The 26112-nt window shown below is 40.5% G+C and overlaps 1 protein-coding gene across 4 annotated transcripts; it reads right to left on the bottom strand.

Annotated features, from left to right (window-relative positions):
- Positions 1-42: 42 nt before the first annotated feature.
- LOC124863019 (nucleus accumbens-associated protein 1-like) lies at positions 43-25644 on the bottom strand. 4 transcript variants are annotated; one of them, XM_047357254.1, is made up of 9 exons: positions 24142-24284; positions 23725-24008; positions 13720-13876; positions 12955-13224; positions 10831-11458; positions 10489-10659; positions 6240-6345; positions 5963-6060; positions 43-3486 (listed from the first exon to the last, which is right to left on the bottom strand). In XM_047357254.1, the coding sequence occupies exons 3-9, from the start codon at positions 13843-13845 to the stop codon at positions 3176-3178; spliced, it is 1710 nt and encodes a 569-aa protein (XP_047213210.1). In that variant the 5' UTR covers positions 13846-13876; positions 23725-24008; positions 24142-24284; the 3' UTR covers positions 43-3175. The 4 variants fall into 4 exon arrangements, with proteins under 4 accessions (XP_047213210.1, XP_047213207.1, XP_047213211.1 ...); XM_047357251.1 differs by lacking the exons at positions 23725-24008; positions 24142-24284 and adding an exon at positions 24294-25644; XM_047357255.1 differs by lacking the exon at positions 23725-24008 and having other exon boundaries at positions 24142-24273.
- Between the last annotated feature and the right edge of the window lie 468 nt (positions 25645-26112).

Here is a 26112-nt window from a genome sequence, read left to right as displayed (position 1 = left end):
GTGCATTAGATAAAGATGTAGGAGGAAGAAACAAAACAGAGAAATTGTTACAAATCTTTTATTAGGATGTTTGTTTGTTTTTTAATTCATGACAAGTTGTTTTTTTTATTCCATTTCTATAATTTGCATTTCTTTATTTTACAGTTGTTAATGTGCAATTATCTTCGATAATGTTGGGTCACAGTTACAGGGCTTTCACAAAGTTATTGGCACTTTGAACACAGGAAGGAGGATGAGCAGCAGGAGGTCCACTGGTGCTACAGGGTTACAGAGGGCAAAGAGCAGGTGCTGCGAGGGCACGCCTAGTTTCTGGGTAAATATATACCTCATGCTGCGAGTGCACAACAAACAATCGGATCTCTATGTGTGCATCTATATATAATATACAGTATGTACCTATACATGTATAGAATCGTATTTATATATGTACTGCTTGGAGACAAAAAGACTCCTCATGCTGTGCCACATCTTATTCATTCAAGTGTGTAGGTCTAGATGTACTGGGATGTGAAAAAGCTACACAAATTACAGCTTGCTCTGATTATGCAAGAAAACCCCCTCCCAAAAAAAAAAAAAAAAGCTTTCATTCTCAAATGAGCAAGTCTTCAGATAACACACTGCAAGTAGGGTGTGAGCAAGAGACTTTAAAAAAGCTGACATGTAATCATACTTTGTTCTACGTGTTTTTTTTAAACTGAGACCCTAAACCCATATTTATCAGTAGTCTAATCTAGATAGACCCATTAGGATGCACTGACATGTGTGTGGGGATTTTGTGTATTTGGGACTGACTGGGTTGGGCCCATGTGTTGTACTAACAGGGGTGACTCACTGGCGAGAAGTCAACCTGCTATGACTCAGAACAGATTAAAAAAGTGGCTCAGTAGGTCACTATGTTGCATGATTACAGCAAGAACCTGGCCACAAACTAACTGTAAAGGCTTCTTTGTGCTGGTTTTAACTAAAATAAACAAATGAGATGCAACTTCTAATTTCGCCTGCACACAGATTAAACTTCTGCTTTGCCCTTTCTTAGAAACACATGATTAAGTTGGTGGAAGTGAAAAGTGACACCAGTCTGAAGCATGAAGAACAGGATGCTCACAACAGTCTTCAAAGGTGGTGGAGAGGTACACGGGGGAGGTGTGCCCATGTGGCACTTCCAGTGAAGTTGTCACCCTTACAGAATACTGCAATGTAATTTTCTACACTGACCCCAGTCAGGCTATGTAAGTTAAGTCTTCTGTTTTAAACAATAACAAAAATTGTTTGAGTTGTTATACATCTTTGACAGTCCCAGCAGTGTGTTTTGCTAGAAAATAGCACTTTCAGATTCACCTGCATTGAAAAGAAAACATGGACTCCCCTTTACTCACCTTCAAAATAAGAGAAAAGGTTAACGGCACATTCTAAGTCAGATCACCTGCAACAGAAAAAGTGAGTCCCCTGTACTGACCAATGTTTGACAGGTCAACATGCAATCAAAAGGCTTCAGTCGAACGACTTTCACATTTGAAACTTAAAACAAAAAGATTGGTTGTTGACATTTTTCTAATCAGACAAATGAGGTGGCAGAAAGGAAGAACACTTGGGATTTAACTCAACAGTCTCCTTGGTCATCTGCAGGCAATGGGGAGGGGGGAAATAAAATGACATTTTCCACCTACAGGGGTTTGATTGCTACACATTTCAAAAAGGTGCATGAACCATTGGTTCTTCTCATAAAAAGGTGCAAAAACCACCACTATAACTCTTTCCCCATCTCATGGAAGGTGCAAAATCATTTCAAACCTTAAAACAAAAGCCTTTCCGAGTTCCCACATTGCAGAGGTGCAACAGATGAGATACTGACATGTGTCTGCACAATCCACACCAAAGAACTATGTGGCACACATAGATAGTACCATTAAAATCGGTTTACTTCAAGCAATAGCTCACTGTTTTCTTACTGCTTTCAGTTAAAAAGGCACATTCTTTTGTCTGAAAATAACTACGACTTTTTGGAATTTCTGTACACAAACAACGCTAACGTTTTTTTTTTTTTTCAGATCAATACAACCTTTAAATTTCTGCAAGTAATCTTCAGAATTGCGAGTAAACGTTTTATGAAAGTTGCAGATCCACAACCTAAGAAAGGGTTTTAACAGACAGTGAAATCCAAATAAAATGTTCATTTTTCTCCTTTTAGGCTGGTGAACAGAAGATGAAATGTGTCAAATTTAGCAGTCCAACTGCTCATTCCATCTCTTTCATTTGAAAATAAAGCTAAAAATAAATGACACAAATTCCTATCATAAGACTCCTTTGTTATACTCCTGCAAAAATAACACTTTTCCTCATTTGACAATTACTCTTTCAACAAAAGCTTACTTACGTGGAGATTTTAAAACAATCCCTCTCGCTCTCATCGCTCATACCAATTCAGGAATGTGCGCCTGTATAAATATAGTTTTTCTTCTGAAAATAGAACCATCTTTATTCACCTGTTTCCTCTCAGTCATCTTTACAATCATCTTAGTAAAAAGCTTCCCCCTTTTACTTTTCAGTTCACAGACAGAAACATGCAAGCACTTTTTTGTAAAAATAAAGAAAGATGAGCTTATTTATACAATAAACCCACAGTGAAACACTCTGTGAGGTGAGGGAGGCTGAGAGGAAGATGCAAGGAGGACTAAGTAGTGTTAATGTGTTTTAATATGATTAAATCTAGTTCCTTTCCCAAGGCTGGAACACAAGTTGTCAGGCTTGCATAGAGAAAAATGCCAGCAACACTTACATTCATTTTTTGCCCCGTCTGCTCCCAGCCTGTCAAAACATCCCTCCCTTCTTCCTCTGGCTGGACTGGTAGCTCCCCCTACCTGCACCTCAGGGAATGCATTTAATATGCAACAATGGCTGCATTTACTCACCATATGAGACCAGGGGAGGCAGAGGCCAAACCCTCATGCATTCTCCTTTTACTCCACTAACTCTGTTTTACACTCATAAAGCAAAAAATGTTTTAAGTTTCATGTCCTGGTTAGAACGGAGTGACAGCTGTCGCCCCAAGCAGTGTTGTACAGATAGTTGAGATGTAAGAGAGATCAGCGTGGGCCAAAGAGTGAGGAGGCAAGCACAACTGGGGGAAAACTGGTACGTGCGTCACCAGACCTAAACCTTTCCTGGGGCCGAGCGTTCAGAACAATGATCCTCCATCCCCACCCACGCCTGGCAAAGATTCACCTGAAGAGCCACCCGACTCCATGCCGGCACTGCCGGTGGTCTCCAGTGAGGCAGGCTCGAAGCCCTGATCCGCCCCCAGGGTGTCTTCCTCTGTCTTGACTCCATCGGGGAGGAAAGAGGAGTAGGCATCACTCTCAGCCATCAGCAGCTTCAGCTTGGGAATCCAGCTCTTTCGCACCACACGGCGGGCATTGGTGCACATGTCCGCTGCAATGGCATTCATCTCGCTCTCTTTGAAACTCGTGGCAAAGTTCTGGCAATAAACTGAGACAGAAAGGTCGAAGTTAGGGATCTATAGCATTTTTTTCAAATGGGAAAGAAAAAAAGAACATGCCACACAAGGACTGTGACTAAAAAGGCTGGATCAGGATCCAACTGAAGCAAAGATAATCCTCTTGGGGTCAACAATTATCCATAGCAACTACTTAGAAGCCATCTACATGCGAAATTGTCACATTTTGTAGCAAAGATGGGTCTGCCCTGAAACAAATGAGAAATATGTAAAAAAAAAATAAAACTCATGGCCACTGTTAAATAAGGTGGAGGGTCTGTAATGCTGTGGGCCTGTTCCTCTTTGAAAGAAACTGGGAACCTTGTAAGAGTAGATAGCATTATAGACCCTTTGAAACACCAGGACCTTTTTAAATATGCAGGATATTGATCCAGAACATTTCGCAAACACACAAATGGTTCACTAGACACTAAAATCAACCCTCTTCCATGACCTTCTCGAAGAGGACACAGACCTCTGGACAATCTAGAGAGATGGTGCAAAGAGAAGTGATTTATCATCACACGCTCTTCATGCTTTAACCCTTTAAAAGTTGTTGGATTCATTTTAATGCTTTTCACACAACTTTACCAGGCTGGAATATTATTTAGTCTAGTTTTCTAACTTACTGAGTCTTTTATGAATTTAAACACACTCCTGACAACTCATTTATCAGTCTGTCACTATTACAAAGTCAAGTACATTTTTTACACCCCTACTTAAGATGTCATTTTACTTTTCAACTAATGTGAAAGATTTGTTTCTCCACCACTGCAGTTTTGGCACATCGACAGTATGCAAGGTGCAAGAAGGTGGGACAGTTTGCATGGTTGCTTTTCTCCACAAACCTTCTGAGAAGAAATAAAACAGTCAGATTGAAAAATTTCAGTTAACTGCTTGGGAAGTCTCCAAATAAAATATTCAACTCCCACCTCATTTAAAAAAAAAAGATTCTAAGTACAGAAGTAGTTTCTTCCCCCCTAAATATCAGTCATTTATAAGATAGGTGATTTCTGAATGCTCATCGCTTCAGAAAGGCCATTATCTGCAACAAGGCTTTGAGATAATGTCTTGAAATCGTCTTTTTAATCTGAAAGCATATTTCCGCTCCCACCAGATGTTTTTGAAAACGGTGCCTTTTTGTTTCCAATTTTAAACACACAATAAATGTGTGTATACATTAAACTATGGTGACTAAATCAGGAGTCACTTTTTCAGTCACAGTTTTAACTCTAGTTCATTGAATATGACTGGAACTCAGAAATACCGAAATGACTCAATCCTGAAACTGACAATTTGAAATAAATGACTGTATAGCGCGTCATTAATCTTGTCGACCCATTTTATCAATATGTCATCATACAGGTATTAGATATTCACTTAGCTAACTGTTATTGGACAGCCATGAAAATAAATCCCCTCATAAAACTTTCCCTAAAAGATAAACAAAACTTTCCCTGAAGATAAATGAAAAATTCCCTGAAGACAGATGCACACATCTCCTACTGAGTACTGAGTATTTTTGTAATATTCTAATTTTCTGAGACAGTGAATTGTGGGTAAACTCCAATCATCGAAATTACAAGAAATAAAGACTTGAAATATTTAATTCTATGTATATTTCCGAGATGAGTGACAAAAGAAATGATACATTTTTCACGATATTCTGATTGTTTGAGATGTAGCTGTAGATATAAACATTTATACCCAGAGCTCTAGCATGTTTCCTGTGTTAAATTGGCTCAGTCAAAGCCTACGCCTATATTGCAAATCTGTGGCAAGGCTTAAAAACTACTCTTTCCAAACGGTCTCCATTGAATTTGACTGAGTTTTAGATACTTTGCAAGGAAGAATGGGCAAAGATGTGTCTCTAGATGTGCAATTCTGGCAGATTTATACCCCAAAATGACCAGAATTCAATATTTAATTTTGTCACAATGTTGCTAATTTGGGGGTCACTCAAATGATTATGTTATGGCAATTGTAAGGTGCAAACAATCTCCTATTTGCCCAATTAACCAAATGCACCCATACATAAATTGATAATTTTTCTATTTTCTTTAAATTCAAAGCATAAAACAATATAGGCCAAGACCTGCTAGTCTTGACTCTTTCCTCTACAGCTTTTTTGGTCAAGATTCAAGGTTTATTGTTTGGACATAAACAGGTTCAAATTTAACAAATTAAGCAGTGTTTTAACAACACACAATGACTTAGCAAAAAAGCCTATTTAAATATGGATATTTAGGATTTTTTCTTTTTTAAACCAGGCTGCCGTAAAGACATAATTTGTTCCCATTCAAAGTTGAATCTATAAAAAACACTACTCGACTTTTTTAAAAACCTGGCTGCTATAAAACTATTAAGAAATGAAGACTGATGTAAATATTTGAGCAGTTCTTTACATTTCCCATTCCTACTAAAATTATAAGCAAATGCTTGGCACACAGACAAAATATGGATGCTCACACTTGACCGCGTGGAGAACTCTGTTGTCCAGGGGCTTGCGGCTGGGGTCGTTGGTGGACGAGCGGATCCCTGTCCCACAGCTGTTGGCCAGAGTATTCCTGAGGCATCAAACCAAGAATGAGGCAGACAGAACAGAGGGAACTAAAATAGCTGTCCTATTTCTCCCAACTGAGCACCAAAATAAATACAAGATACAATAATTTCCATATAAAACCTGAGCCTTATCTTCCTTTACATGAATACATTACAGAAATAGACCCTCGCAGAGGACACAAACCTGTCAAAGAAGGCAGCCAGCAGCCTCCTAAGCAGCACCTTGTGTCTTGTCCCTGCGCTCACATGACAGTTCATTAGCTGGGCTCTCGAAATATACACAGAAGTTCCTGCAAACAGAAGTACATGCCAGAAAGTTAAAAACCAACCACGAACAAACGAAGCCATGTTCTCAACGCTAATTATTTATAGAGACACATTTATCTGGCTACGTTCTGACAGAAGCAGAGAAATTGTTTGTTTAGTGACAACGGTGATTCATATCAGATTGCTGTGACTGCAGCTGTTCTTAAGAGGCTGGGCTGTGTTTGCTCCTCTTTTGCTTCCATGTCATATTAAAATTTATTTGGCTATTTTCCATATGTTTCACAGCAGCACAACCCCCTGCTTTTAGTAGTTTGCATGCTGTGTTGCAGGCACTTGTTCTTTTCTCACCTTTCATACCCCCCCAGTATACTATAAAAGTAAAAAGTGCAACCACACCCACATCTAATGTGGAGATCATCACAGGATGTTCTTGACACAAACAAATTGAGTCATATGTGCAACACGGTCCTACACTTCAGTGCCAAGCCCTTGCTATCTTGAGAACAGCTTCCTCTGAATGTGTACATACCAGTACTATGGCTACTTGCAAGTTTATGATAAGACCTACAGATTAAAGAAACTAAGGCACACAATTATTTTACGTTCCGTCTTCATTTCATACATAAAACAATAAATACAAGCAAAGCACAAGTTAGTTTTGTGTTTTTTCTTAAGCTTGAGATAAAATTTAATCCAAACAATGAAAGAATATAACAGGAAATAAATATCAAACAGTACACTAACAATGGAGCATTGATTATTACGAAACATTTTCCAGTAGTATTTAACCTAACATGCAAGTCTTTGGGCTACGGGAGATAACTGGAGAAACCCCACAGAATCAACCAAGACTTGAACCAGGAGGCAGGACTTTTCTTTCCTTGAGACAACAGTGTTACCTACTGTAATATACTGTATGCACAATAAGAAACAAAGTAATTAAACACGCACACACACACACACACACCGGAATAAATACTGGCCATATGTTGGTCACTCATTACCTCTCAAATAAAATAATGTTGAAAACTAAACTAATTTGGCCTCAAAATGCTTGGGTTTTTCTTCAGCATGAAAGGGCAACCACGTAACTCATTAAAATAAATCCGTCAGCTGCAAAAGAGTTTAAACAGCAGAGGTATGGTCTTTCCTTCTTGGATTTTCAGGGACTCAACTGAATGCATGTGACAGTTTTTGGCTCAACTGTAAATTACAGCATTACAGGTCTGGTTTCTAAAAAAGACTGGGATACTGTGATCAGCATAAAACAAAGAATAGAATACAATTACCTGAGCGATTAACCTTAAGTTTACAGAAAAAACTAAAAAGTTGTGTGAAATTTCAAATGTAAGAGGGTATTTAACTATCTTTAAAAAAAAAAAAACCTTTTTTGGTCTTGGGCTTAGGAAGCCTCCAAAGGTTGACAGATAGACAGGGACTGAAGGTGTTCTTTATAAACTGAACTACATCCAGGCATAAACCACAAACCTATATACAGATAACAAAAGAGAAACTGAATATGAAAAGAGAAAACCAGGGACTGTAAAGCACTGGACTGTGGTTTCTGACTGAGGACAGGTGTACTGATTGCTAAAGATGTCCCAGTCTGGTCCCAGGTACCAGCTTGATATCCCAATCAAAGCTTTTGTTTAAGTTAAAAGTATCTGAGAAAACTCAAGTGAGGTCTGAGATATTCGGGTGCAACGCTCACAGAACTGTGCACATTATTTTAATAATTTAACTAATCTGGGTTTTCTCTAACAATCTTACGTGTTTTAGACCCTGTATAATAATGTCCAAAATGAAAGAGACCATGTTGCAGGTCCAAGTCTGGCAGTGTAATTTGCTTAGATATCCCCAGCTGTCCTCGAAAAGGATGGAGAGAGCAGGTCAAACATTATTTATTACATTTTAAGATGAACAAATTAAAGCACCAACATTACGAGGCAGAACATGTTTTTTGCACCTGATTAACCTTTACTAAACTATCTTACAAGCCAAATTATCAACAGGTCATGTCAAAACGGAGAGGAAATATTTAGGCATTAGCCTAGCCCTTCAGCAAAGGGATTTGAATGAAATCATTTAAGCTGGAGCAGGTAGTGACCTTTTCTTTAGAAACAACTGATAAAGCTACTGTTTATTCAGGGGACTCATTGTCAGAACATATAGCAGCTTTCTAAACCTATCTGTTGGAGCAGAATTCCCTGTTAATACAGAATATGTGCCGCTTTGCTACACAATTTCGATGTAATGCTGATCAAGCACTCAAACTAACAAAGTATAATAAATGTAATTATTTATATTAGATTTTGTCGTAAACAATTTATTTATGAATCATCCTCTATAATTGATTAATTTTCTCTCTTTTGGTCATATAACCTTTGCAAATATGTTAGTAATCAAAAGGTCTTCATAGATATGCAGGTTAGCGCTGATATTTGATTCAATGCATCCCCAACCCATAACATGCACATGCAGGATTTGTTCTTTCCTGATAACAAGCCTGGTGGCATGTCTACTCTTTATTTTGTGGAACACAAACATCTAATCAATAAATCTACAGGTCCTTCTCAAAATATTAGCATATTGTGATAAAGTTCATTATTTTCCATAATGTAATGATGAAAATTTAACATTCATATATTTTAGATTCATTGCACACTAACTGAAATATTTCAGGTCTTTTATTGTCTTAATACGGATGATTTTGGCATACAGCTCATGAAAACCCAAAATTCCTATCTCACAAAATTAGCATATTTCATCCGACCAATAAAGAAAAGTGTTTTTAATACAAAAAACGTCAACCTTCAAATAATCATGTACAGTTATGCACTCAATACTTGGTCGGGAATCCTTTTGCAGAAATGACTGCTTCAATGCGGCGTGACATGGAGGCAATCAGCCTGTGGCACTGCTGAGGTCTTATGGAGGCCCAGGATGCTTCGATAGCGGCCTTTAGCTCATCCAAAGTGTTGGGTCTTGAGTCTCTCAACGTTATCTTCACAATATCCCACAGATTCTCTATGGGGTTCAGGTCAGGAGAGTTGGCAGGCCAATTGAGCACAGTGATACCATGGTCAGTAAACCATTTACCAGTGGTTTTGGCACTGTGAGCAGGTGCCAGATCGTGCTGAAAAATGAAATCTTCATTTCCATAAAGCTTTTCAGCAGATGGAAGCATGAAGTGCTCCAAAATCTCCTGATAGCTAGCTGCATTGACCCTGCCCTTGATAAAACACAGTGGACCAACACCAGCAGCTGACACGGCACCCCAGACCATCACTGACTGTGGGTACTTGACACTGGATTTCTGGCATTTTGGCATTTCCTTCTCCCCAGTCTTCCTCCAGACTCTGGCACCTTGATTTCTGAATGACATGCAGAATTTGCTTTCATCCGTAAAAAGTACTTTGGACCACTGAGCAACAGTCCAGTGCTGCTTCTCTGTAGCCCAGGTCTGGGGAATGCGGCACCTGTAGCCCACGGTGGCTCTGGATGTTTCTACTCCAGACTCAGTCCACTGCTTCCGCAGGTCTCCCAAGGTCTGGAATCGGCCCTTCTCCACAATCTTCCTCAGGGTCCGGTCACCTCTTCTCGTTGTGCAGCGTTTTCTGCCACACTTTTTCCTTCCCACAGACTTCCCACTGAGGTGCCTTGATACAGCACTCTGGGAACAGCCTATTCGTTCAGAAATTTCTTTCTGTGTCTTACCCTCTTGCTTGAGGGTGTCAATAGTGGCCTTCTGGACAGCAGTCAGGTCGGCAGTTTTACCCATGATTGGGGTTTTGAGTGATGAACCAGGCTGGGAGTTTTAAAGGCCTCAGGAATCTTTTGCAGGTGTTTAGAGTTAACTCGTTGATTCAGATGATTAGGTTCATAGCTCGTTTAGAGACCCTTTTAATGATATGCTAATTTTGTGAGATAGGAATTTTGGGTTTTCATGAGCTGTATGCCAAAATCATCCGTATTAAGACAATAAAAGACCTGAAATATTTCAGTTAGTGTGCAATGAATCTAAAATATATGAATGTTAAATTTTCATCATGACATTATGGAAAATAATTAACTTTATCACAATATGCTAATATTTTGAGAAGGACCAGTAGGTGTTAACTGGTCCCACCAAGACCATTCAACCACAATCTGATGCACTTACATACCTGAGACTAACTCTAGTTTCTCAGCAGGGTCTCCTTCCTCATATAGTTTGGGATGGCAGCGGTTGCCTATCTGAGCAATAAGTTCTGGAGGAAGACAAGTAAGATCTCGGCCTCGCATCCGACCGCGGGTCTCTGTGTGGTCAGGAAGGGCCTCGACGCGCTCTCCAGCAGCTAGAGGTACAATGAAACCCACATTACAACCACACATTGATTGTATTTGCTGTGTATGCCTCCTAGTTTGATGTAGAGATTCAGAATTAGAGCCAGAAAGATAAAAAAAAAGGAGTTGTTACTTTAAAACACACATTAATGCGTGTTGAATGTTTGTTTTAATTCTATTACCTGCTGCACCCATGTTGAGCATACTGTACATGGTATACATGTTGCAGATTTGCCTGTATTGCTCTTCAGCGCTTTCATCTGTTCCCTCTTCTTCCTCTTCATCATCATGGTAGCTGATGGGTGAGTCACTAGCGTAGGTACTCATTGTGCCGGGGCTAGCACCCTCTGACATTCCAAGCCCCGTTGCAGAATTCCCATTGGCCCCGACATTTCCACTAATCCCACTACTGGGCACCATGCCTGACAGGCTGGTTGTGGTGGCGTTCATACCCATGGCCAGTCCGAGAGCTCCAGGGGTCTGGATGGCACTGCCCCGCACTGCCTCTTGAGAATAACGGGCCGCCTTTCTGGCTCCTCCTCCGCCCGAGCCTAACCCGCCTCCATCGCGGCTGCTGCCACCCTCCCACAGCCGCTTGGCAACAGGAGTGCAAACCACAGAATAAGGAGTGGCCGCTTCCATCTGGTTGGACGGCTGCTCTGTCTTTAGTCGTGAAACAATAGGGAGCGGCGTCACACTGGAGGCAGGACGTGGTGCACTGTTAGTGGTCTGTGTTATGGGGCTCTGGGGCTCTGATGTTGGAGCTTCCTCTGCATGAAGACCCTGAGAGTCACAACTGGGGGAGGATACCTAGAAATAAATGCATCTATCAGTTTTATGCCAGAATACATGGTCAGTTTAATGAAGATATGGACTCACAGTTTTCTGGCATTAAATCAACATAGTTCAGTCTGGTGTGACTTCATTTGGTTTTCATACTTTTAGACCTAAAACTTTATGGTAATTCAAAAAACATTCATATTGAAATGTTTGCTCAGATGGACATATCACACATTCAATATATAACCTTCTCACTTTCTATTACATAGCACTTTCATCTCTTTCTTTTTTACAAAATGAACTCAATTTGTGGAGGTTTCCAAGCTTCATTAATGTGCAACTCCATTAAGATCTGATGAGGTCTTAAATTTAACACCTTGACTTAGGGCTGCACAAATGTATCATTATTGCAGTGCTTCTGTTTGCAATATAAATTGTGTCTCTATGTGGTCATGATATATTGTATTTAATGATGCCTGTTGCTCAAAGCGACAGAAAATGTTTCAGAAGGTATTAAGATGCTTTGGTAAAGTCATTGAGAATGTGCAACTAAGTTTTCACTAAAACCATGTTGTTGAGATAGAAATAATGAAATACATTTTATCCCCAGTAGCTGGATAGACTCCTCATTATCCGGGGTCTATGTTTGCTATGGTCCATCCTGTTGTCGATTTGTTGCTATGTATTAGAACATTATCCTGTTATGTGGCCCATTATTCACCAGGCCTACTGTTGGGCAGATCTACTTACTACTTGGCTCAGACATTATTTAGTAGCCAGAGGATTTTGCTCAGACCCTGTGGCTGCAGACCTCAAATCGTTAACCTTCTTCCGTAGTGCAAGACAGCTGGAGTGGCGCATTATGGCCGAACATCTCTATTTTCGTACCATCTGTAAATATGGCCCTGGTTCAGTGGTCATTTGATTTATTAATATGTTATTTTTATTTAAAACAAATTTTGTGTCCTTTTTGTCAACTTTTCTCTTATTATTGGGTCTTATTCTAGCCACACAGAAATAAACTTTCATTTTTAACTGGGTTCAGCTTAATCAGGTCTACAAACAAATTTTTTTTCTGAATATCTAAGTTCAGCCTAAAGTCATTACATGACATTGGGATTAATTTACTGGGGCGCAGGGATTGGTAACTGTAATAATTACTTTGTATAGTAATTAATCTAAGCTGTAAAATAATGACCTAAATACAAAAAAAAAAACAAAATTGCCTTATGGCTATTTTCAGATTGAGGGGACATAATAGCTGCTTATTTTCTGCTTGGAACAAAAGCAATAGAATTAAATAAAAAAATTAATAAATGGGAGAACCCCTTTCTAAGGATCAGTTAATAAAGTGTATTTTTATTTGCAAAAGTAAGCCTTTCCAACAGAAACTAAAGTTAAACTGGTTACTCTGTTTTAAACACCCACCTTGAAAATCTTGAAAATTTAGCTTACTTTAAACTATAACAGGTTTTCCTGATCTTTACTATCATTAAATCTATTTCCCATTGTTTATGTAGCTTTACCTTGAGGAAGAATTCAGTGCCCTTTTCCATGATCTGCTGGATCTGAAGGAAGCCTGCAGTGTACATGAGAAGAAATTGGTCTCCCACTGTCATGCTGAGGCGTCCTGTGTAGCAGAAAGCCAGTATCTGCTGGAAGCACTGAGGCTGCACAGCTGGAGGCAGCTCAACAACCGTGGGGCTCGTCTCGTTGCTGTTAGCACCCGCAGCATTGCTGCTGCTGAAAAGGTCCCGGAAATAAGAACTGCTGGCGGCCAGAACAGCTCGATGAGCCTAAAGTAAGAAAATGATACAGCAAGGAAAACTGAGTGCTACCTTCAGAATTTGGTAGTTTCATATAGACTAGTGCACTGATTAATTGAGGGACAGATGTTTCGTCAAGTCTGCTGTTAGACTTGGTAGTTTTGTACCAAAACCAGTGATGGTTTTTCAGGTGGGTATTGTGATTTGTGAACTCTATTTGTGAAAAAAGAAAATAAATTCTTAAGATATAAATAAAATCTAATTTCATTGTTGCGAACCCAGTATTGTGTTTTTATATCAGGCGCAAAAGGAAAGGCTTGTCTAGGGCAGCATTCATGCAAGAACCGCCACTTACTAAAACTCTGGTATTACAAAGTCAAACTGGAACTCAGCTCCTGTATAAAACGAATTAAAAAGGTGCCACAAAGCCACAACAGTCCCAACTTCCTCAATTGTATCCTTCATTTCCAATACAAGCTCTTCTCCAATTCTGAACACAACAGTAGCGTAAAGCCTGGTAAGTACCTTGAAGGCATGGCCCTTGACCATAACAGAGACATCACAGTACAGCCCCTGCAGCCGCTGCTCGTTCAGACACTCTAAAATGCTGTTACCAAAGTTTGGGATCGCCATCTGGAGGGTCTGGGCCATGGTGCGCCTACACACACCACCAAGGGGTTTGCTGGGAAAGAAAAAAAAGGAGAAAAAGTGAGTAAGTTAAGCTACCACTAGGTCAGGTCTTTAATTTGCTACAAGGCTGTCTCTACAATTGACCTCAATAAATCTAATGAGCCGCAATGCTGGCTATGACATTATTCACATGGTAACTGCAGAGCTGCTTGGTGGGTAACACTTTGATTCATGGGATTCTGCAACTTTATCCACAGCTATGAGCAGGATCGAGGCCACACAGTGGGATAACTTGGATAGATGCACTCACAGCAGTGACAAAAACTCTTCTTGTGATGTCTGTGTGGTGTGAGAAGCATTTCAGAGGGTAATGTGTGGAGGAGGAGCAATGTAACAAGGCTGTGTTAAAAGACAAAAGGCTCAAAGAAAGGAAAACAGGTGAGGAATGTGATACTCAAGACACTGTGAAAACGGCTCATAGGATTTTATCAGCGCAAATAATAAATCTAACATAAACATAATCTAATCTCAGTCTGTTAACCACATTATATCCACACAATAAATACTTCATTTCAAAGACCAGTTCTTCATCTTCACCTAGTATTAGAACCTAAAGTGAAGATCATTCGAGTAATGCTGGTCTTTGTAAATACTTTAAGGTAATGGCTACAAGAGAATGGCAACTCACCTAAGACAACTAAAACTGTGGCAAAATCTTGCCACCTAACACACAGTAACGGAAGTTAAAAAAGTCACCAAGTCCCACAGATAGATAACTGGTGTCGCCTGGTCTCCAAAATAACCATTAGAAGCTATCTACATACTAACCAGAAATGCTTTGGGCAGATGAGACAAACACAGAGGTTTTCAGCAACAACCACTATATATACAGGGGTTGGATAATGAAACTGAAACACCTGTCATTTTAGTGTGGGAGGTTTCATGGCTAAACTGGACCAGCCTGGTAGCCAGTCTTCATTGATTGCACATTGCACCAGTAAGAGCAGAGTGTGAAGGTTCAATTAGCAGGTTAAGAGCACAGTTTTGCTCAAAATATTGAAATGCACACAACATTATGGGTGACATACCAGAGTTCAAAAGAGGACAAATTGTTGGTGCACGTCTTGCTGGTGCATCTGTGACCAAGACAGCAAGTCTTTGTGATGTATCAAGAGCCACGGTATCCAGGGTAATGTCAGCATACCACCAAGAAGGACGAACCACATCCAACAGGATTAACTGTGGATGCAAGCGGAAACTGTCTGAAAGGGATGTTTGGGTGCTAACCTGGATTGTATCCAAAAAACATAAAACCACGGCCGCCCAAATCACGGCAGAATTAAATGTGCACCTCAATTCTCCTGTTTCCACCAGAACTGTCCATCAGGAGCTCCACAGGGTCAATATACACGGTCTGCTATAGCCAAACCTTTGGTCACTCATGCCAATGCCAAACGTCGGTTTCAATGGTGCAAGGAGCGCAAATCTTGGGCTGTGGAAAATGTGAAACATGTATTGTTCTCTGATGAGTCCACCTTTACTGTTTTCCCCACATCCGGGAGAGTTACGGTGTGGAGAAGCCCCAAAGAAGCGTACCACCCAGACTGTTGCATGCCCAGAGTGAAGCATGGGAGTGGATCAGTGATGGTTTGGGCTGCCATATCATGGCATTTCCTTGGCCCAATACTTGTGCTAGATGGGCACTTCACTGCCAAGGACTACCAAACCATTCTTGAAGACCATGTGCATCAGTGGTTCAAACATTGTATCCTGAAGGCGGTGCCGTGTATCAGGATGACAATGCACCAATACACACAGCAAGACTGGTGAAAGATTGGTTTGATGAACATGAAAGTGAAGTTGAACATCTCCCATGGCCTGCACAGTCACCAGATCTAAATATTATTGAGCCACTTTGGGGTGTTTTGGAGGAGCGAGTCAGGAAACATTTTCCTCCACCAGTATCACGTAGTGACCTGGCTACTATCCTGCAAGAAGAATGGCTTAAAATCCCTCTGACTGCTGTGCAGGACTTGTATATGTCATTCCCAAGACGAAATGACGCTGTATTGGCCGCAAAAGGAGGCCCTACACCATACTAATAAATTATTGTGGTCTAAAACCAGGTGTTTCAGTTTCATTGTCCAACCCCTGTAGGTCTGAATGCAAACAAATGATGAATCTGTGGAAAAACACCCCACTGGCTAGATTGGTGGATGATCTGTGATGCTGTGGGCCAGTTTCTCTTCCATTTTTTGAGATACCAGGAGATTCTATGTACAAATCTGGCTGCTTCTGTCAAGAAAAAAACAAAAAGAAAAAAATAATCCAAACACACAGACAGAAAAAGGTTCATTAGATAGTATTAATATTATTTCAATGTATTTGCCAGAGGTGCCAATACTAGTAAAGGGCACTGTGTATATTTTGCCATTCAAAAAAACGTGTTTTCTTTGTTCTCCTGGAGGCCTTTACTATCCAGTTTCACGGATTTATTTAAATGTCAACATATATTCTATAATCACAATATGCATATAAATAACTTCAGTTGTACAAGAACTTTTATTGCCAGGACCAGGCTTGCTAAAAGCCTTGTTTATTATCCTCGGCTTTGTGCGAGCTATAAAGTTGCACGTCCTCAGATAAGTGGGTCATGTTCTCTTATTCTGTGAGTGAAAGTGCGGGTAGCGTGAACAGAAACCACATTGCATGTTACAGTTCACCTCAATCAAAAGTGAAAGCATTACACACCCCCTCGGCTTGAACCATCTCTTAAGACTGCTGCATTAAGGTCTGCTAACTAAAAATGAACCAATGACAGACTACGTGAAAATGTGTGAGGACCATGGGAAGACATATCTGTTTACTGTTACGTGATCAGGTTTGCTCCAGTGCATTACTTCAGTCCAGTTACTGTACCAGCATTCTCAACATGTCAGCTACTGTGACTCTTGACCCTTTTTACAGTTCGTCATGTTATAGCCACAAACTTCAATGTATTTTACTGGGATTTTATGTGCTACAGTAGTTCATAACTTTGTAGGGCAAAGAACATATTTTAAAAATACTTTTTTATAAATAAAAAAACAGAGCTATGAATATACAGTGCATCTAATAATTAAAAGGCAGAACTGCAGACCCATCCATCTAAAATGACAGCCTGGCGAACAGATGAACTGCATGGTGGCGGGGTCGGTGAAAGGTCTGAGTTCAAACCTTGGCCTGGGCTCTGGCTGCACTGAGTACTCTAGCTTCCTCCAACAGTCCAAAAACATGACTGTTGGTTGGAGTACGTACTCTAAACTGGTCTTAGGGTATGGGCGTGTGCATGCATGGAATGGCAGAGGTCCACAGCTCAGATGGGAGAATTTTATTGTCCTAAACCGCCAGATGTCATGCTCTTCATTAATCACATTTATGGAAGATTGGCAGGAAGAAACTCACTGTTTAAAAAAAAGCTATAAAAGGTCCCTTTGAAGGTTTGGCACAAGCCATGTAGGGGATACAGCAACTATGTAGAAGAAGCTCCTCTGGTCAGATGAAACCAAAGCAAAACTTTTTGGAGCACATGCAAATTCACAGGGGCCAAAGACGGTGCCGCCACTCACCCTGAACAAATCATCCCAGCTATAAAACATGGTGGGGGCAGCATCAGGCTTATGGGATCAACAAGGACAGGAAAGCTGTTCAAAGTCAGCCAGAGCTAAATACAGGGTAATACTGGAAGAAAACCTACTGGGGCTACTGTAGATTTAAGACTTGGCTAAAGGTTGACCTTTCATCAGGACAAGAATCTGTAGCATACAGCCAAAGTTAGAATGTTTAGATCAAAGTGTATTCATGGGTAAAAAATAAAAATGCATGCCACACATATCAGGTTTTTGATTTGTAAAGAAAAAGATTAAAACCAAGTATCCCTTTGCTCTAGTCTGTGTGGGTCTATCACAAAAAAACGGCTTTAAAAAGACAGAAGCTTGTGGTTGTGCCAGGACTAAATGTGTAAAAATGTAAGGTGTATAAATACTTTGCAAGCTCTCTGTCAAAGTTGAGATTATAAAGGAGCCATTGATTAGGCTAAATAGCATTGGTTACTACAGGTCCTTCTCAAAATATTAGCATATTGTGATAAAGTTAATTATTTTCCATAATGTCATGATGAAAATTTAACATTCACATATTTTAGATTCATTGCACACTAACTGAAATATTTCAGGTCTTTTATTGTCTTAATACGGATGATTTTGGCATACAGCTCATGAAAACCCAAAATTCCTATCTCACAAAATTAGCATATTTCATCCGACCAATAAAAGAAAAGTGATTTTAATACAAAAAACGTCAACCTTCAAATAATCATGTACAGTTATGCACTCAATACTTGGTCGGGAATCCTTTTGCAGAAATGACTGCTTCAATGCGGCGTGGCATGGAGGCAATCAGCCTGTGGCACTGCTGAGGTCTTATGGAGGCCCAGGATGCTTCGATAGCGGCCTTTAGCTCATCCAGAGTGTTGGGTCTTGAGTCTCTCAACGTTCTCTTCACAATATCCCACAGATTCTCTATGGGGTTCAGGTCAGGAGAGTTGGCAGGCCAATTGAGCACAGTGATACCATGGTCAGTAAACCATTTACCAGTGGTTTTGGCACTGTGAGCAGGTGCCAGGTTGTGCTGAAAAATGAAATCTTCATCTCCATAAAGCTTTTCAGCAGATGGAAGCATGAAGTGCTCCAAAATCTCCTGATAGCTAGCTGCATTGACCCTGCCCTTGATAAAACACAGTGGACCAACACCAGCAGCTGACACGGCACCCCAGACCATCACTGACTGTGGGTACTTGACACTGGACTTCTGGCATTTTGGCATTTCCTTCTCCCCAGTCTTCCTCCAGACTCTGGCACCTTGATTTCTGAATGACATGCAGAATTTGCTTTCATCCGAAAAAAGTACTTTGGACCACTGAGCAACAGTCCAGTGCTGCTTCTCTGTAGCCCAGGTCAGGTGCTTCTGCTGCTGTTTCTGGTTCAAAAGTGGCTTGACCTGGGGAATGCGGCACCTGTAGCCCATTTCCTGCACACGCCTGTGCACGGTGGCTCTGGATGTTTCTACTCCAGACTCAGTCCACTGCTTCCGCAGGTCCCCCAAGGTCTGGAATCGGCCCTTCTCCACAATCTTCCTCAGGGTCCGGTCACCTCTTCTCGTTGTGCAGCGTTTTCTGCCACACTTTTTTCCTTCCCACAGACTTCCCACTGAGGTGCCTTGATACAGCACTCTGGGAACAGCCTATTTGTTCAGAAATGTCTTTCTGTGTCTTGCCCTCTTGCTTGAGGGTGTCAATAGTGGCCTTCTGGACAGCAGTCAGGTCGACAGTCTTACCCATGATTGGGGTTTTGAGTGATGAACCAGGCTGGGAGTTTTAAAGGCCTCAGGAATCTTTTGCAGGTGTTTAGAGTTAACTTGTTGATTCAGATGATTAGGTTCATAGCTCGTTTAGAGACCCTTTTAATGATATGCTAATTTTGTGAGATAGGAATTTTGGGTTTTCATGAGCTGTATGCCAAAATCATCCGTATTAAGACAATAAAAGACCTGAAATATTTCAGTTAGTGTGCAATGAATCTAAAATATATGAATGTTAAATTTTCATCATTACATTATGGAAAATAATGAACTTTATCACAATATGCTAATATTTTGAGAAGGACCTGTATTTTCACTAATGCAAAAAGCCCAACAGTGACTATTTTTACATCCTGAAGACAAAGCATGCCTCAGCACACTTTCGAGAGAAAACAGCCAAAGCCCTCCTTGAACAGATTCTTTTGCTCTTAAAAATGCTGTGTGTATGCTGCTCTCACGCAAACAGGACGAAACAGATATACATGAGATAAATTATCTTTTCAATTGAACACACTGACTGATACCCACCCTGTAAGAAGTATACGACCAATTTTGGTGTGACTGTGACTGATAAGGACTGGAGTGAGCAGCCCCATCATATCCAAAGCCCTTCATTTGGAACTTAGCCAAGCTCCAGGGTAAAAGAGAAATGCTTGCTTTGTCTCTGTCTCTCTCAAGCTCCCTCTCCCTCATACTAAAACACAGATGCATGCACACACACAAACTCAAACAAACCCACAAAAGGCACACTGAGTCACACACGGACATTAGACAATACTGCTTGTTTACAGTTTGGCAAGCTGCACTAAGCATACACATGCGTGCACGTAAAGTCACACAAAACGGCATGCTGAGAGCAGGGTGTGTTTGCTCAGTTTGCCCTGGCAGTGATAGAGAGAGTGTGTGTGTGTTTGTGTGTGTGCATGCGTGCTGGTCTTCATGTGGGCCTTTATGTACTAAGGAGGGATAGTGGGGCCTGCAGAGATGAGAGGGATCATCTTAGGTCTTTATGACATTAAATCTATAAAAAAAAACAGCAATAGGAACAAGTCAATCTCACATCGTGGCTTAAATTTTATACCATCCAGCTTGGAGAAGAAAGTAGGTCAAACATTCTTGCAACATACTTAGGACTTTCACTCTAAGCTTTAGGAATATTCGGCCCACATATAAATGGGACTGCACAGAGATGTTTTTTCAGAAACTTGCAGGTTTTTTTGTAGGTCCTCTCCAGGCAGTTTAGGCAAAAAGTCTGGTGGGTCTGGTTTATGGATGTAGAATATATCAGCACTACCATCGTTATCAGCCGATGTTTGACATTTTTTATTTGTCATATCAGTCCGATAAGTAAAACTGGGTCAATATTATTAACCTACTGTATGTGTTTTTCCATCTTACTGCCGTTTGTGCATGCAGAGGAGAGGGTTAGCCATGTGGTTTTTGTTTGGGTCATAGTGATGCAGAGCAGAACTGTGAGGTAATTTACTAAAGCAGAGAAGCAAGGTCAGTACTATTGTTTTTTATGGTGTTGAAAGTGTAAGTAAATTTATATAATATTGGTCAATTTCAGCAATCGGTTATAACAGCAATATTAAAACTGGATCTCAATTGCAGCCCAAATTTTCATATTGGTGCATCCCTAATCTAATTACCCTAAAGTGTCAGGTCACATTTGTTCATCAAAAGGGGGAAGTGTTACATGAAATTTTACGGAGACAAGTATTGCGTGTGGAGTCAATGAAACAGGCAAAAATCGCAACAACAGCAGGTATGTCACAATAAGTCACTCTGCGGCTGCTGCTTCTGCTGCTATTGCCATTCAAAGCTATCCTGTTAAAAACATACTGGTGATCTGTCCAGGGTGTCCTTGACTCCAACCAAATCATCGCTGGAGATGGGCATCATCCCTCCTGCAACCGTGCACGGACAAACAGGTATAGACTTTTATGGTTTTCCAATTTCCATTTTTATTATGTTTACTTTGAAAACAAGAGGGGAAGGTTGTATTTTGTGTAAATGGAGGTGGCTGTTTAACAAAACAAAAAAAACTGGAAATTCATCAGTAATTGTTTTTTTCATAGGTTTTTATAGGTGTGGGCAAAATTACCCCACAGTTTTGTCAATTGAAAGGCCATTGGCATCTTGACCTTTTATCATTGAGTTATCAGTTGAAATACAACTCTTTTTTTAGTTTGCTAGCCCACCTAAAAGGTGGGGGTCATTTCTCCACTATATTTTGTACCTTTGCAGTTTTGGTCATTTATGTACATAAGATGGTCAGGTATAAAACTGCCAAGGAAAGTTTTGTACAGATCATGCATGCATTTTTACTCGCCAGGGGACAAGTCATACAACTGTCAATTCAAAAGGGAACTTCTAAAGTCCTCTATGAGAAGATTTGACTCTAGTAAATACTACCTACAGGAAGGACATCACACAGAGCTATTTTGATGTGATGACTGATTACAATCTGTCCTAAATTCAAGGGGCGCTGGTCATTTCGCCCCTTCGGAGTTTTGGTGTTTTTGTACTCGACTTTTTCACAAGACATTTTGTACCGACCATGTCTCAATTTGTACCCAATAAAGACTTTGGCAGCTGACAGTTCAAAGTAATTTTCTATATTCTGTTCAAAGTCTATCTGAAGAATATATAGCAATATGACTCCATTAAATACTAACAGCCAGATGGAGGCCACTCTTAGTTCATTAGCTTTAACAGGGGTCCTTAACAGTCATATTCTATAAGAGTCAACTGGCTCAAACAGGCATCATAACGCCAATCAATGAAAAGGGATCATACAAGAAAAGATACCATTTGTATTAAATTATACATGAGATTTGAGCATTTTATGACCATTTCTCTCCATAATACAAAAATCACAAATCACTAAAACCACAAATAAACTCAAATGCCATGGGTGAATTACATGGGCACAAAATGGTTTGTTAGCATGTATGAAATGGCAGTAAGAAGGGATCAAATTGTAATGTAGAGGTACAAAATTGGGGTACAAATTTGCAAAGGACCCACGGCAAAAACTGGGTTCAGATGGGTTCATTTAAAATCTTCAGAAAGTAATATGCAATTGAAATCAGTGGAATGTTTTTTGTGCAATTTTATGATTACTTCTCTATAGAATTCTTAAAAATAATCACAAAAAAATAAAACTATAAATAATGAACTAAGTATAGGTGTGGGGATTAGTTTTTTAGGCATATGAAATGAAATTAGGAAGCAACAATTGCCATGTGTAGGTAGGAAATGGGCATACAAATTGGGGAACAAAATGGACAAAAGAACCTGTTAAGGGCCTTGTTATTTTGATCCTTAACTAACAAACCATGAATCAGTTTGTAACTGCTAAGAGGACGTTCCATATCCGCATTGACAACAGACAATTTCATGTATCTTTCTATAATCTACTCATACTGTATTCTAAACAAATGTGGAATTATGAATCTACTAAATGAAAGTTACTTAGAGTGATTCTGCTTGGATCAGGTGTAATAATCTGTCATATTTCCCAAGATTGAACTGGCCTGGGGATCAGAATCCAAAATAAACAGAGATAGAATCCAATTCAAACTTTCTGAAAATAATAAGCAATTAAATGAAATAATAATGAGATTACCTGTGACGAGATCTAACCTGATTTGCAGTGATTTAAATAGATCATGGTTTGTTTATGATTACGGTAGTAAGACGGGATGGAAAGGCACTGCTTAGGTACCAAATGGCAAAGGGCGAACTGACCCAACAGTAATAAACAAACCAAAAGAACAACAAGAAAGGAAGACATACATGAATATTAAAAATAGAAGTAATTTTATGAAAAAGAAAAGATGGACAACATACAATGCAGCTTTGTGTCCGCAAACAGCAGAAGTTTTGACAATGCAACATGGATGATTAATACAGTCACTGGTACACCTGGCACACAGTTCATTCCCTGTGTAGAGGCATTTCCTGGTTTGCTTGTGTTCATGCCTGGATAGTGCATACCTGTGCTGCTCCTCTCATGTCAAGACATATGCAGCTACAGGACTGATTTGTGATTAGTCATATCAAAGCAGCACAGACATATATAACCAAAGCTTCTCTCTGCTGATTCTTTCTTCACTCATGCCTCTCTGTAAATATCACTGAAGTGGAAAAGATGTCACACTATGATGAAGAAAGGATAAAGAATCCAGTCTATTAAAAGGTGGATGGGGAAGTCAGGGTATAGGAGCAAGCCCCGGTGATACCACTCTGCTCACTCGAGTGGTATTCAGGTGGGCCCACATTGTTAGGTTCTAAATAGACTAGTCGGTATTAATTAATCCCCGTTAACAGACTCTAATGCTCCATGCCCTCTCCCATCTGCAGCAGGCCTAAGGGAGGAGGCTAACGGCTAAGCTAACGCTACAGTTAAATATTTTGGGCGCACCATCACACCTCACTGGGTGCACAACATCGAGGCATTTCCGCGCTGGAAAACATAAACAAAGCAACACTTACTGCCCGAGAGGACGTGGGTTTGGGACGTGCTAAGCTGTGCGCCAGCTGACGGAGACTCCAATCAATTTTGTCTTCTTTTTAGTGTTTAGCTTATTTGGATATTTTGGTGATGGGGGAAATCGGCTCCCCCTCTGCCATTCTCCATAATACCGACATCAACAGGTCATCCCAGGACACGCAGCAGCTGAGGGCGAGCCAGACGGAACCAGTGCGGCACGGAGCAGAGGGGGGGTCGGTGGGAGCACAACAAGGCACAATTCTTCGAAACCGGCAATCGCAAGAGGCTGCCGGGCCAAATAAAAAGAGAGAGAGAGAGATTGAGTGACTGCTTTCATTTTGTTTAGTGGAACCTACGGAGTGAATCATTAAAATCCTGATCTAAGAAAAAAGGCATACGAAAGTTTAAACAGCGCCAACCTGGACCCATCCCGTTGTTCGCCTGGTTAACTTAGAAACCTTAATCGTCCCCCATCTGCTGGACCGATTTGACCCCCACTTCCGCCACAGCCGGTGTATCATCATCAGACCCCTCCTCAGGACTCCCCCACAAAACGGCTAATAACACTCACCCCGTCACTGGGAAGCTGAGGCAGAGCGAAGGTCTAAAGGAGGAGACGAGGCGCTCTCTCCCCCCGTTTTTCCTCGATCGGGCCGGCCATTCAGTGCGAAAGGATCGGCGATAGCAGGACCATCGAGGGCGGTACAGTATCCCGGGGGATTGCGGAACACAGAGCCACTGATCGCACAGAGCAGAGGAGGAGGAAGACAAGCATGACGCGTTCGTCACTCAATCGCATGATCGTTTCAAGCGCAGCCTCATTTTTGGGGAGACCTATCCCTGAACGGAGGAGACTGTTTGCGCATTGGCACAACAGCAGGCTGCAACGAGAGAGTCTGGTCTCTGTCTCTCTGCTGCTACCGCTCCTGCCTGTCATCTGTGAAGCCCGGGAAACATTGGCCGACTGAGTGTACTTATTTCAACTCGATTAAACTCTGGGCACGCGTATAAAGGAATGAAAAACCTTTTGAGCTAAATGCCGGGTAACAAGACCCCTCTCACGACATGCAGTTGCATTTTCTTGTAAAACAGTATGCATAAACCACCATGGCCTTACTGTGTGGGTCAAACTGACTCAGTTCTCAGTTTAGACAAGCCTTTATTTATTTATTTGTTTATTAATTGTGACTGGTTTAATCCTATGCTGCATCACAGTGGCGGTTGCAGGAACGGTGCCCAGGGCGAGCCCATTCTTTTGCCGCCTGAAACCCTACTATAGGTCAGTTTGTGAAAACTGTTTTTTTTTTTTTTTTCTTGGTTCTGCCCAACTAAAAAAAGAGAAGCCACATTGTAATTTGTTCCCAACTCCAGGTGAGCTCAGTATGATTGACAGCAAACAGCCCGATTTCCCTTTCCTCAGCAACAACCAGGGGGGCCTTCTTAACATGCTGGGGGTCCAACTGCACCTTTGACTGCACATGCATAAAAACAATATGAAACGTGTTTGTGGGTACAAATGACAGATAAATGAGCTACATTTTAATATGGTGCTCTTGCCCCATACCCACACCCTCTTCTAATGCTGCCCTGAGCAACTTCTCAATATGGCCCATATCAGAAGTCACCACTGCTGCAATATTACACAGAAAAATACAGTGCCTTACATTTTTTCCCTCAGAATTTTTTCAACATTTTGTCACATTATAATCTCAAACTTTACTGTATTATTAAGATTTGTGTGACAGACAAACAACAAGCAGTGCATAATTGTGATGTAGCAAAATGATACAGTACATATAGTATAGTATACATATAGCAAACATATAGTATTCAAAGTGTTTTACAGATAAAAAAAATTGAGAAGCTTGGTGTGCATATGTATTTAGCCCAATTTATTTTGATACCCCTAAATAAAATCCCGTGTAACAAATTGCCTTCAGAAGTCATGCAATCAGTCCCTATGTTTAATATAAACTCAGTCTACAGAGGAATGTAAAAGTATTCATACCACTTGAGCTTTTGTGACATATTGTCACATTATACAGCTACCACAGGCTACAAACATAAATATATTTTATTGAAATTTTATGTGAAAGACAAACACAAAGTGGTATACAATTGTGAAGTGGAAAGAAAATTATACATGAATAAAAAGATTTTTTACAAATAAAAAACTAAAAATTGCAGTGTGCAAAGATTCAGCCCCTTTTACTCTAAGTGGAACCAATTGCCTTCAGAAGTTGCCTGATGATTGCAAATGGCTAAATGGAGTTCACCTGTGTGTAATCTATTCTCAGTGCAAATACAGTTGCTCTGTGATGGCTTCAGAGGTTGGTTAAGAAAATATTGGGGAGCAAACAGCATCATGAAGTCCAAGGAGCACACCCGAC

The sequence above is a fragment of the Girardinichthys multiradiatus genome, chromosome X (assembly GCF_021462225.1).
Source record: "Girardinichthys multiradiatus isolate DD_20200921_A chromosome X, DD_fGirMul_XY1, whole genome shotgun sequence".
In the NCBI taxonomy this organism is placed as follows: Eukaryota; Metazoa; Chordata; class Actinopteri; order Cyprinodontiformes; family Goodeidae; genus Girardinichthys; species Girardinichthys multiradiatus.
The sequence above is the reverse complement of the archived record's forward strand: the minus strand, read 5'-3'. Positions and strand labels throughout refer to the sequence as shown.

Excerpts from the sequence above, each read along its gene's own strand:
- LOC124863019 (XM_047357251.1), bottom strand. The coding sequence starts at position 13,845 with ATGGCCCAGACCCTCCAGATGGCGATCCCAAACTTTGGTAACAGCATT. Across the intron at positions 10,660-10,830 it reads GCTCAACATGGGTGCAGCAG|CTGCTGGAGAGCGCGTCGAG; the intron begins GTAATAGAATTA and ends TTGTACCTCTAG. Across the intron at positions 3,487-5,962 it reads AGTTCTCCACGCGGTCAAGT|TTTATTGCCAGAACTTTGCC; the intron begins GTGAGCATCCAT and ends TTTCTGTCTCAG.